Source organism: Argiope bruennichi, chromosome X2, assembly GCF_947563725.1.
Source record: "Argiope bruennichi chromosome X2, qqArgBrue1.1, whole genome shotgun sequence".
In the NCBI taxonomy this organism is placed as follows: domain Eukaryota; kingdom Metazoa; phylum Arthropoda; class Arachnida; order Araneae; family Araneidae; genus Argiope; species Argiope bruennichi.
Window position 1 is genome coordinate 54085202 of NC_079163.1, and position 13387 is coordinate 54098588.

At 29.3% G+C, this 13387-nt stretch overlaps 1 protein-coding gene across 1 annotated transcript in view; it reads left to right on the plus strand.

The window, feature by feature from the left end:
• The window catches only part of LOC129960652 (protein O-mannosyl-transferase TMTC1-like), a 295526-nt gene that overhangs the window by 144850 nt on the left and 137289 nt on the right, over positions 1-13387 (plus strand). Inside the window, exons 5-7 of the mRNA XM_056074201.1 lie at positions 992-1070; positions 3192-3295; positions 10693-10888. Coding sequence (XP_055930176.1) covers positions 992-1070; positions 3192-3295; positions 10693-10888 — 379 coding nt within the window. The remainder of the gene's footprint in view (positions 1-991; positions 1071-3191; positions 3296-10692; positions 10889-13387) is intronic.

Below are 13387 nucleotides of genomic sequence, written 5' to 3' on the forward strand. Positions count from 1 at the left end.
GTACTCATCTGATCAAATATATTGTTCCTTTATAAAGCCCGTAGTCACCTTTTGGAATCATTAGTGCCATGTGACAATAGCTACCTACTCATTTGAATGCATTATGGACTAATGCGTTTTTAGTTGTTTCAAGGTTTTTATATTGCTTTAAAAACACCTGTATTTATATATTAAATGAATTCAATTTACTTCTAATATGTTTGATTTATTACAAATTTTATCCGATATTGGATTATGTTTGTTGTATTATAACAAACATAAATCGGAATATATTTATATCTGTGCATTTAATTGTTCATTAACCAGATTATAAATAAATATTAAGTTTAAATGGAATACTGAATTAAATAGAACAGAAAAGAAAGAAATGATAAATCCAGATGGAAGACTTCTTCAAGGGTCACCCATAGGCAGGGATTCAAACCAGAGATTTTTTTCTGTGAGGGGTCAGACTTTCGTCCAAGAATTGAGCCTCGTGATCGGAAAATCCCAAGAAATAGTTTGATAGTTTCTTAATTGTACATTCTTGTACTATGTTATGATGTCAGCACTTTTTTGAAGAGCACTAGCAAAACGAGCACTCGTTAAATTGATGTGTGAGTATGAATTGCTTTCATTCAAGTTGGGAAACAGTTGCTCAAATAATAGTCCTGGTTTTCTCTTAGGAGCGAAAAAAATGCACAGAATTTTGTAATGGCACTTTTTACCGAGAATAGAAAAGTAATTCTATTTAATGACAATGTAATTCTCAAACATTTTTCATAAATATAATTCTTAAGAACTTTTCATAAATATCCCTCAAAGTACAAGAAAACGTGTTTGAAATCGTTAAAATTTATTTCGTAAATCGGCATTCTGATTTACATTTATGCATTAAACTTCAATATTAATGTATCTACCAATAATTAGACAGTAAAAGTGAAAGAAAATTCATAATTTTTCAGATATATTTTATTTCTTTTAAGCCTTTAATATTTTCGTCTCATTTCAGATTGGAATCGCCAAAGCTTTTGATTAAGAAAGGACTATTTTTACTAACAGATCCTATTTTGTGGACTACAGCTCTAATGGTAAGTCAAATACAGAAATGTATGATTTTCCATTTTCAGTCACTGAATATTTGTAGTTTTATAAACAAGTAATTCAATTTTTCATGCATATAATCAGTTTAAATATGGATTATTATCTAGAACAAAATTCATCACTTTATTCAGGCTATTTTGTATGATAAAATAATTTAATAAAGCTTTAAACTTTAAATGGTTTTTAAACTAAACATGCGTGAATTATAAAATAATAAATGCGTGAATGTTTAAATTAAATAAAAAATGCTTGAATATAAAATAATTAATAAAGCTATAAACTGTAAATGGTTTTCAAATTAAAAATGCGTGAATTGTAAATAAAAAATAATGGTTTTAAGAAATGTATTAAAACGTAGCGTGATAAAAAGTGAAAAATAACTAATAAAGCAATTTTGCTCTTATAAAAAGTGAACGTTATCAGTTTGATAAATGCTTATTCAAATATAGGTCCAAAGTTCCACAGTAATCAGTGCTCCATTATAAATTTTATTGAAACTTTTAAGACTTTTATTTGACTACTGACTTATTTGACTAAATTTCCTATCTCTTATGCTTTCTAATAACTGAAAATAATTAATTAGTTTTCATATCTGTAAAGAATTACGACTTTTTTCTTGAAAGTCGCTTCTGTTAAACCAGAATAGACAATCAGTGCTTCATTATAAATTTTATTGAAACTTTTAAGACTTTTATTTGACTACTGACTTATTTGACTAAATTTCCTATCTCTTATGCTTTCTAATAACTGAAAATAATTAATTAGTTTTCATATCTGTAAAGAATTACGACTTTTTTCTTGAAAGTCGCTTCTGTTAAACCAGAATAGACAATCAGTGCTTCATTATAAATTTTATTGAAACTTTTAAGACTTTTATTTGACTACTGACTTATTTGAATAAATTTCCTATCTCTTATGCTTTCTAATAACTGAAAATAATTAATTAGTTTTCATATCTGTAAAGAATTACGACTTTTTTCTTGAAAGTCGCTTCTGTTAAACCAGAATAGACAATCAGTGCTTCATTATAAATTTTATTGAAACTTTTAAGACTTTTATTTGACTACTGACTTATTTGACTAAATTTCCTATCTCTTATGCTTTCTAATAACTGAAAATAATTAATTTTCATATCTGTAAAGAATTGCGACTTTTTTTCTTGAAAATTGCTTCTGTTAAATCAGAATAGACGGAAAAATTAAGTAATGCAGATATTACTGGTGTGTTTGTCATGAAACATTTTAAAAATCACAAATTCTGAATTAGTTAGTTACATTCTATTGGTTTATTTCATTTGAAATAAAAGCTTAAAATTCGAAAAAGCACAAATTTTGTAATAATTTTATCATATAATATAGTTATGAATACGCTTTGATTTAAATAATTTTAATATAAAGATTATATGAAATATTTAAATATAAAGTTGTATTAACTATTTATGTAATTTTCAGATATGATGCCAATTAGTGCAGTATGTTTGACAGTAAAATTAAGCTATAAAAATATCATTTTTGCATGAATATTTTAATACTTTTAGTATTAAAAGTTTTGCAAGAAATCTGAACTTATTTGTCTTCAAAAGTTACCAGTTTTAAACAAAGCTTTTAAGTATATTAAGAAAATGTCAGTATCCCAAGTAGCGCAAAGCATTTCCCGATATTGTAAAATTTTGTTCGACATTATATAATATCATACGATACTGTACAAAGCTATATAATATTATGAATATTGTTCTATGTTATACAATATGATACAAAAGTTGTGTGTCACAGAGGTTAGAATTAAAATTTACGAAATCAAAAGGAAAAAAAAAAATAAAAGTTAATGTGTTTTTATAGTTTTAACATACCATCTCTGTCGCAGAAAAAAAGTGCGCATATCAGTGTTTGTAAAGTATATAAAGGCGAAAAATTATTTGTTCTTTTACAGAGATGACATTTTAAAATAATAATACATTAATTTCGTCTTTTGAAGGTTATTTTTAACTGTAAACGGATAATAATACGATTGAATGATCAGACAATTATTCCAGTGCATTAGCTTATAAATTGAATTCATTTTAAACATATAACCACTGTTTATTAAAATTATACTTTTTTTTTTTGCAGTTCTTAATGTTAATGGTTTTCCGAATCTGGATGCTCCAAGGATCGATGCCGATATTTTCTGAGGAAGACAATCCCGCCTCCTTCAGTTCATCTTTGCTCACAAGGTACGGTTGGAATCGATAGTTCCTTAAAAATTCTCATGAAGCAAAAAAAAAAAAGCATCTTTCACATTAGCAACGAATTAAGCTATTCTAAAGAAATTTCCGAAGAATTTAATTTCGCTTGCAATGAAATCCGTCTGCTACGTTCTGTTCAAAATAGAAAGTTAATCATTCCATTAAACACTTCAATTTCACTTCTTTTTTTATTTATACTTTCATTTCACTTCCATGCATGCTATGGAATTTCAGATTTTAATCATAGAATAGATTTTATAGCCTCAAATAGAAGTGAATTATGGGATTAAAGCCGGAAGAATTTCACTGAATCTTGGCAATTTAAAAGTACTTTTTATAGAGTTATTTAATCTTGAAATTCGACATTGTCGCTACTAAAACTTTTATTTCTACACTTTTTGTTGAATTTTCAATATTAAAATGTTAAAGATACTAAAAAAATTAATTATCCAAGTCATTAACATAAAATTAAGCTAATTTTGATTAATAATATTTTGAGAATTATAAATAGATACAATTAACTCCAATTCCCTATTTTGAGATATAATTTATTTTGCAAAAACGGTATAGTAAATTTTCAAATGCTGTCTTATCTTAAAATTAATTGTTGAATCAATACACATTTTATTCCACAATTTGTGAATTTAATCTTCAATTATTATAGCTGTTCTACTTAGATAATAAGGAACTCCCAGTTTTGGATTCCAAATTAGGTGTTGTTAGTTTGAAAAACTGATAAATATTAAATTGAAAACTGATTGAAACTGAGCTAATTGAAATCACTCTTAAATGCAATTTCAAATAGTGGACCCGAGGTCTACAAAATACAATTGATTTCCAATTTCATAACTCTATTCAAATAATTTACATTAGGTTTAGATTCCTAATAAACAATGCTGTATTTGCTGGCAATCATAACATAGGAGCCAATTATTCAAGCCCAAACGATAAATACTACTTAACCCTTTCTAGGGCCGTGAGAATTATGCTTCCCACCAAATTTATTAATCTTTGTATGAAATTTTGTAGGTTGGCATAAGTTCTGACAATTTTTTTAGTAAGTCAGAAACTTAGATGCTTCAGTTCTTTATCTCAGACAAAATGATGTGTCTTGATTTGTTACTTAATTATTAATTAACCAAAATAATTAATTAATCAAATTAAATTTATCTAATAAGCTAAATGAATCTCTTTTCTTATTCAAATTTTAAGCCTAAAAATATTTTAACATATTATGACTAGAAAAAAATGGTCCTTTAAAGGGTTGAAATAATTTCCAAATGCATGTAGCCTGCAAACGACTCAGATTATAGCAATATTTCAGACTGTCTTGTGAAATATTGTAAAAATTGAGAAATATAAGACAAAAGTTGTACTATTATCATTGTACTACATGTAAAATGTATCTGTTTTCCAAACGTTGTAAATGTACAAAATTGGTAACAAACGATCTGATAAATTGATTTTAATTTTAAAACCATTATATTTGTTCACCTTAATAAACTTTATTTAAATCTGAATAAATTAAATTAGATGGAGAACCAGCGGGAATGGTCTCCTCGAAACTTTCTCGCATGCTCTCCAACAAACCTGTCATGCCAGAGAACGCCTTGCATGGTATTGGCGCACAATAGTTATGAAATAGTAACTTTTGGCTTGAATTTAGTATTTATATTGAATCTATTGTATCATCTTTAGCGAGTTATTTGGCTATAAATCTCTTGCATATGTTTAATAGAACCCAGAAATCGAATTTGTGCTTTAGACACGTTTTTCTCAATCGATTGAAACAAAGATTTTAGACAAAACTGCACTTGTAGTCACAAAATCCCTTAACTAATTTAATATATTTAAGGCACTGCATTTTTGAACTATCGTGTTAACATGTTACTGAAACTAAGGACCGACAGATAGTCAACCCGTTGTTGGTTTTATCTCAAACTTTATTACGTATCTACACTGTAGATGTTAACTCTTTGTACCGAATCTTATCTATGTAGCTCTCTTCGATTTGAAACTGTCGTGTTAACTTATATTCGAACAGCCAGAAGACGTACTTGCTCTAAATAGATTTTAATCAAAATTTGATTGAAATCTACAAATTTGGTGAAAATTCTGTCAGAGACGGATATATTCCAAAAAAGTGTTTTTTTGAAGCCAGGGATGTCTTAAACGTAGAGATTCGTCAAAATCTTGAGTTTGAAGTTTTTCACGACTACTATACTTTCTTTATACTACGTATACGAGAAAATAAGAATACACGCGAACATTTAAATCTTTAAAAATTTTCAAGGTACAAATTTGGTGAAAATTCTGTCACAGACAGGCAGACGGATATATTCCAAAAAAGTGTTTTTTTAAAAGTCAGGGATGTCTTAAACTTAGAGATTCGTCAAAATCTTGAGTTTGAATTTTTTGACGACTACTATACTTTCTTTATACTACGTATACGAGAAAATAAAAATACACGCCAACATTTAAATCTTTAAAAATTTCCAAGATACAAATTTGGTGAAAATTCTGTCACAGACAGACAGACGGATATATTCCAAAAAAGTGTTTTTTAAAAGTCAGGGATGTCTTAAACTTAGAGATTCGTCAAAATCTTGAATTTGATTTTTTTGACGACTACTATACTTTCTTTATACGTCGTATATGAAAAAATAAGAATGCACGCGAGCATTTAAATTTTAAAAAAAATTCAAGTTACAAATTTTAAAAATTTGAATATTAAGATTTTTCTTTATCAAACTCAGTAATCAATGTTTAACTAGTTGCATGTAAATAGAGGCAGTGGAAAGTTAGTATTTCCATTTGAAGGCGATGCTCAATAACGATGTAATTTAACCACTTAACTGATTCGACCTCTTCGGAAAATGCATATCTCATTTATTATTATTACTCCAACTAATTACTCAAAATTACTCTAAAATTCAAATTTACTCGAAATTACTCTTTACTCCTGACGAATAAGCTCGTCATAACGCAAAATATTGCACTTTTTCCATGACGAGCATACTAGTCAAAAACAATTAACTGGTTAAATCAAAACTACTTTAGAAGTGAACGAAGATTTGCAAATGAATTGCATTCCTTGATTCGAAGTACTTATTGTTGTGAGTAGTTTCTTATGCTTATGAAATAAAATATACATTCTGAAAGATACAGAATTACAGATATTGACTTGGGGGCAGTTTTAAAAGTAATCACTGCAAACAAAATTTCCTCTGAAGTAGGACAGAGAGGGAAAGAAAAGAATGTTAAATGTTTGGGGGGAAATGTTTCCGTACTGCAGTCATTCTTTATATATGTTTTGTTTGGAAGGAAAGCTGGTTCATTTATTTTATCCAAGTGAGTTGAAACAATATTTACATCATATTACCGTTCCATCAGACTGAACCTAAATATTTAAAGACGCTTACCTTTTATTGGTTTCCTTATTCTTTTAGGTCTTTAAAATTCCTTCTACTGTATTAGAAACTCTTGTTTATTAAGTTAAAACAAAGATTACATTTGTTTGAATAGGTGCTAAGTATATGTTAATTCGAATGTAAGCACGGGATTATTAGATAAGATATAAATTTAGCTTGCAATTTAGAAGCAAACATTGTATTACATGCCTGGTGATAATTACCGGCTTAGTTGAGCGTAGTTTGTTTACAAAGCAATTATTTGCTTTACATTTTTGGATTAGGTAACTCCGTGATGAATAAAAACAACCGAGTGTTAATATATTCCTCTACATGGGTTGAATGTTTAAGCTGTCTAACAGTTTAATTCAGAATCTTAGGATAAATCGTTGAACACTTTTCATAATAAAGTATATTTCCACATGTTATCTACTCATTTCTAAAGTGATTTAACCTAATCAAGCTTTCCATCAATGTTTTGTTAAAAGATTAGTTACTTTTAAATAGTTCAAGAGACTATTAGAATATGCATTGTTAAGTGTTGAAAAGCCTTCCGCTTCGTTTTAGTTTTGGAAGAAAGTATGAGGCCAAAAATAAAAAATAAAAACATTTCTTTAAAACCAGGAAAAAATAAAAAAAAATACAAAATCAGTCTGACGTTCTAAATTCAATTTGTATCTCGATGTAGCTTCAAGTCATGAGCGGAAAGTCTTCAGCAAATATTTGTCTCTGTAAGGTACGGTGAGTTCGAAAAAATGCTTTACCGCCAGGTAAAATGCTAGAAGCTATTGCAAGATATTTTTATAGTTTAAGTAAAGATTTCCCTGTAAATGCCTTGTGATTTATGTTTCTCGTGGAAACCGCTTATCTGATCGAATTCTCGACGTTACTCACGTTCACCATTGATCCTTCATGGTCAAGTAGAACTGAAATACCAGAGATACCGATCTATACAGACAGAGAAATACAAAACACGGAAGTCTTTTTTAGGGGTTCTGTTATCTAAAAATCTAGATTTTCAATAAACTAATTAATAAGTTTGGCGGTAAATTAAATCATGGACGATTCTCTATTTTGTTAAACAGTGTTTTATAAATGAACTATGAATATAAATAGGATAATAGAAAATATTATTTATCTGATCGAATTTTTAGCATTACTCACGTTTACCATTGATCCTTCAAGGTCAAATAGAACTGAAATACCAGAGATACCGATCTATATAGACAGTGAGATACAAAACGCAGATGTCTTTTTTTGGGGGTGGGTGAGTGGAAGGTCTGTTATCTAAAAATCTAGATTTTAAATAAACCAATTAATAAGTGTTGCCGTAAATTATTTCATGGACGATTCTCTATTTTGTTAAACCGTGTTTTATAAATGAACTATGAATATAAATAGGATAATGCCAAAATATTATTTATCTGATCGAATTTTTAGCGTTACTCACGTTCACCATTGATCCTTCATGGTCAAGTAGAACTGAAATACCAGAGATACCGATCTATATAGACAGTGAGATACAAAACGCAGAAGTCTTTTTTTTTGGAGGGGGGGGAGGTCTGTTATCTAAAAATCTAGATTTTAAATAAACTAATTATAGTTTATACTATAAATAGGATAATGCTATACTACTATAAATAGGATAATGTCAAAATATTATTTACCTGATCGAATTTTTTGCGTTACTCACGTTCACCATTGATCCTTCATGGTGAAATTCTAGAGATACCGATCTATATAGACAGTGAGATACAAAACGCGAAAGTCTTTTTTTTTTGGAGGGGGGGGGAGGGTCTGTTATGTAAAAATCTAGATTTTAAATAAACTAATTAACAAGCATGTCTATAAAATATGTCATTGGGGGTTCTCTATTTTGTTAAACTGGCGTGTTTTATGAATGCAATTTGAATATAAATAGGATAGTGCCAGAATATGAAGTATTTACATTTGGTGCAGTATTTTATTGGATTTAGTTTTTAAAGGATTTTATTTGTATGCATTTCAGCTCACCAAATAATTCTGATATAGCTTCATTAAATTAATTTCACTTTTTTATAATTTTCTTAAAGAAATTTGAAATATTTTGAATCGGGTGTTTTTTAGAAAATGATAGAGATAAGCCAAAATAATTGAATTAATTTATAATTTCACTAATCTCCGCAAAATTGGCGTCATTGAAAAGAGATGACGAAACATTTAAAAGGAACATTCATTAATGTCGTGGCATCATTTAAAAAGTTATGTCGTATCTCGTAGATTGGTTAATTATTTTAAATAATGAACAGATGATAAGGGAAGCTTAAACAACTAATTTAGAAATATCATACATTTTATCTGTTTTAATGTGATATTTCATCATAACACACGTTATATAAAGATTACTATGCTATAGAACAAAGAAGTCATTTATGAAATATAAAAACACATTTCTATTAAACTCAAGTCCTCCTCTAATAAGCTTATAGTTTAAGATGACTGAAATCGACTCGTTGTAGAAAGTTGCAATCCACCGACCGACGGACGACGAATAGCATTGCATATTTCTTCCTGTCTTTAGAATTATAGAAAGAAATCAGCATAATTGTTTATTTTTATCTGAAATATCGAATATCGTTTGTGTTGTCATGTTACGTTGATTGTGCATTTGCACAAGTTCGATTATTTCTTGGGACATTAATGCTCAAAGATGCGTTTGTTGAATTTGTTATATTTGATGCTGGGATCAATTTGTAATAAACAACGATTCTAAAGCATTCATGAAACGAATGGTGCAGGATTAATTTCTATTTTGGTGAAAAATGACATGAGTGATGTAGTATTCAATGTTTCAATTCAATTCAACGAAAAAAAAAAAAAAAAATCAGCTGCCGTTTTTTTTGCAACACAAGCAAAATAGTTACTATCCGCGAACGTAGCAAAAGATAAATTATGTATTTACAAATATTAAAAGGAAAAGCAGCTGCGCTAAAAATAATGAAAATGATGTGGCAGATGTACGATTATAAAGTAATCAAACAGGATAGGGAGAAACTGTTAAAAAAATACTTAGATGCCGGGTATAGACATAGGAATTAATAAACTTTAAAAAAAAAAACAAAGTAGCGCCGTCTAGATGTGATGTAATAAATTAATCACTGCCGAGAAAATAAAACTCAGTATCTTATATTAATGAAAAAATGGAATATCTAAAATAATAGCATGTATAACATATATTATTACAAAGAAGATCACTTACTGATGTTAAAATGTTTTTCTTCAATATATAATAACTTTACATATTATTATTACTTATTACATAACTTTATAATAATTCGACATGATCATAGATTCTCCCATAATTATCGACTGAGTCGTCGTTCAATAAAGTGAGTTCAATACGAGTAACCCTAAAGCAATTGAGCTTTAATTGCTTTTGCTGCAATCAATATTTTTTCGAGGATTGCATTTTTAACCAGTTAACTGTTTTTGACGACTATACGTCGTCATGGGAAAAGACAGCATTTTGCGATATGACGCGTTTATTCGTCAGGAGTTATAAGTAGTGACAATTTGCACTTTGAATTACAATTTCAGTAAAAGCTTAAACATATTCCCAAATTTCAAGTTGTTTAAAATATTTTGAGGCCAAGTCGAAATCAAAGGAACAAATAAAAGATTATTATGCGTTGGACCATACTTTGCTCAATACCATTCTCTAATAGCAAATTAAAATAAAAATGAATATATTTTTTTTTTGTCGTTTATACGTAAGAAATGTTTGTTAGTTTAAGTAAATAAATGTGATTACTGAAATGAAAAATTAAAGTCGTTTCATTATAACATAATTTCATATTACACATATACTGTGTTTGACGAGTATACTCTTCATCGCTAAATATTTGCGGCACAGCTTAGATATGCATTTTCTGAAGAGGTCGAAACAGTTAACTGGTTAGAATAGGAAACCTAAATATCTTCTTTGTTTTTCCACAGATTTTACATGTACTCTTACCTGGCTGCTTTCAACTTCTGGATGCTTCTGAACCCTAGTACTCTGTCGTATGACTGGCAGATGGGCAGTATTCCCCTGGTTACCTCCGTTTTCGATGTTCGCAATGTGGCTTCACTGCTCCTTTTCCTTTTCTTGAGTGTATCAGCTCTGCAGCTGCTGTGTGCACCTTCACTCAAGGTAAGAAGAGGTAGGTGGCAGACTCAAAGGATGCACTTAAGGCCTTCCTCTCTTAAATAGTCATTTTTACTAGTCAAAATTTTTATTTATTTATTTAGTAGTCTTGCATCAGACTTGTTGATGTCGGATATGACCGGGATAGATAGCATTATGCAACAATGTTCAAACAAAAATTAGTTTTTAACAATAGTAAACAAATTCTGAAAATAATGTATGTCAGTTAAATTATTGAAATCATTTATCGCAGTATAAAAGCTGAACGATCTTTAAATTCATTCTGTAAAGTCCTATAATTGCGAAAGAAAAAATTTACGTAGATTTTGATAGAAAATAATTTTCCCGGTGAGTTAAAACACTAATGTTTGTGAGAATCTTAAATTATATCAAGTTGGAATACTCATTTAATAAACCACAAACTGGCTACTCTGACCCTCCGGAAAGCACACGGAAAAACTTGAATGACCGAACCGCTGCAACAGCAACACCGGCGAGAACTGCGAATGAGTCCTAAGGGCCATCACCGGCCACGGTACAACCCTTCTCTAAGTTCTCGTCCCGTCATCGATTTGAGGAGCCAGACCCCCATCTTTTCGTGTACCCACAAGGGTAGCGAGAACCAACCACCATACCAGAAGCTTCTCATCCTCAATCACGAGGTGCCCCTTCCATTAAGTAGGACACGCATTTAATCAACCATAAACTGATACAAGGATTTCAGAAAAAAATATCATTTTAAAGATTGCAGAAGCTTTTTCTTATTTATTTTTTAAAAAAAATAAACTACCAATTTTGAAATTTTACATAAAGTTATCCTAAATTTAGACGAAAGAAATTACTTTTATCCTGAAAATCCGACTGCATGAATTTTAATAATAATAATAATAATAATAAAACCTTCAAAAGATAATCTTTTACTGAAAAATGTTTTCTTGAATAAGCAACTGGAATTTACCTTACATTTAAGAATAGCACGAAATAGAAAAGAAATAATCTATCAAATCTTTTGCAATTTTATGCAAAATTTATAGAGGATGGAAAGATGGAACATAACGTTAGTTTAATATTAAAATTGTGATCAGAAACAGCATTATAGTCACATAGCGTTTCGCTACAAAACTGCAAATCCGGACTATGAGAATTTTAATATAAAAGCTAACGCCACGAACAAAATATAATTTTGTGGAATATTACGAAAGAGAATAATTTCAGCTTTATTTTTTATTTATCGTTTTGAAATGAAATTTCTATTTTAAGTAAATCAATATCCCCTTCGAATGTTCTTTATGGAGATATCTATCCTGTGACTTAACTACTAAACAATTAGTTGCCAACTTTTATATTTCTTTCGTACGCTGTCCGAATATATTGTATTGTTCTCAGATGATACAAAGAATTATAAAAATTTACACTTTAATATATATACATATAAAACATTATTTGATTTAAGCTGCAGACGTAGAGTTCTTTAAAAATATATATATATTTTCCCCTTTTTAGGGAAAAAGATAAATTTTTATCCCTTATTATTATTTCATCGAGAGAACTAGGAACAATGGGACATGCAATCGGAGGAGCAAAGCACAAAAAAAAAACTAGAAACCCGTGAGAATGTATTTTGATCTTATATAGGTTTAGAAGGGAGTTTGCTGATACGACATATTTGATTCGACATATGTTAAATGTAACAAGAGAAAACAAGAGCTTCCGCAATTCAGAAAATAAAGCGAAGTCAAATGATTAAAAAATTAAATTATTTAAAAAAGCGGGCAGACAAAAATTATTTCATATATATAATATACCCATACCATAGTTTAAAATATTTGTAACTTATAATCAAAAGTAAAAAGTCTGGCGCACCTCTGTAATTATTGTCTATTTAAAATATTCCGTTGTGTCCGTTGTGCAATAATTCATTTCTCTCTATATCTATTAGTCAGAAATTATTAGTTTATTCGCAATGCCAATTTCTCTTAGCAATAGCAATGGTTGGAGGTTAAATACCATCGAGTTCAAAAACTTCATTTCAATCATTCATTAATAAGCTTAGGTCTATGAATAATATCATTAAATTACTTTTAAGACTGAAAACATTCATTTAATGATTTTAGTATTCATTATTGAGTTGGACAGATTTCAAAGCATTTCAATTCAATCCGTCGGAAATTCTCCTGTCGATTTTCTGGAATACTTAAACAATATTGCTCATTTTTTGGGGGGCTCCTAATAAGAATCGGCACCCCTTGATCATATCATGGGATATAGGGTTGGAGATAGAGGTAGCAAACTCTCTACGGTTACGGCAAGTGTGAAATAGTGAGTCGGCTTCCTCGTACGTGTTATGATTCAACGTGTAGTATTTTGTTGTATGAAGAAGAAGAACCGAAAATGAATTTTTTATGTATTCCTTTTCAACGATGGGTTCACATTTTAACACAAATCTATAATCTTGATCGTAAAGCAGCATGCCAATTTCATTTATCCGAATCGTTGGTTTTTGTG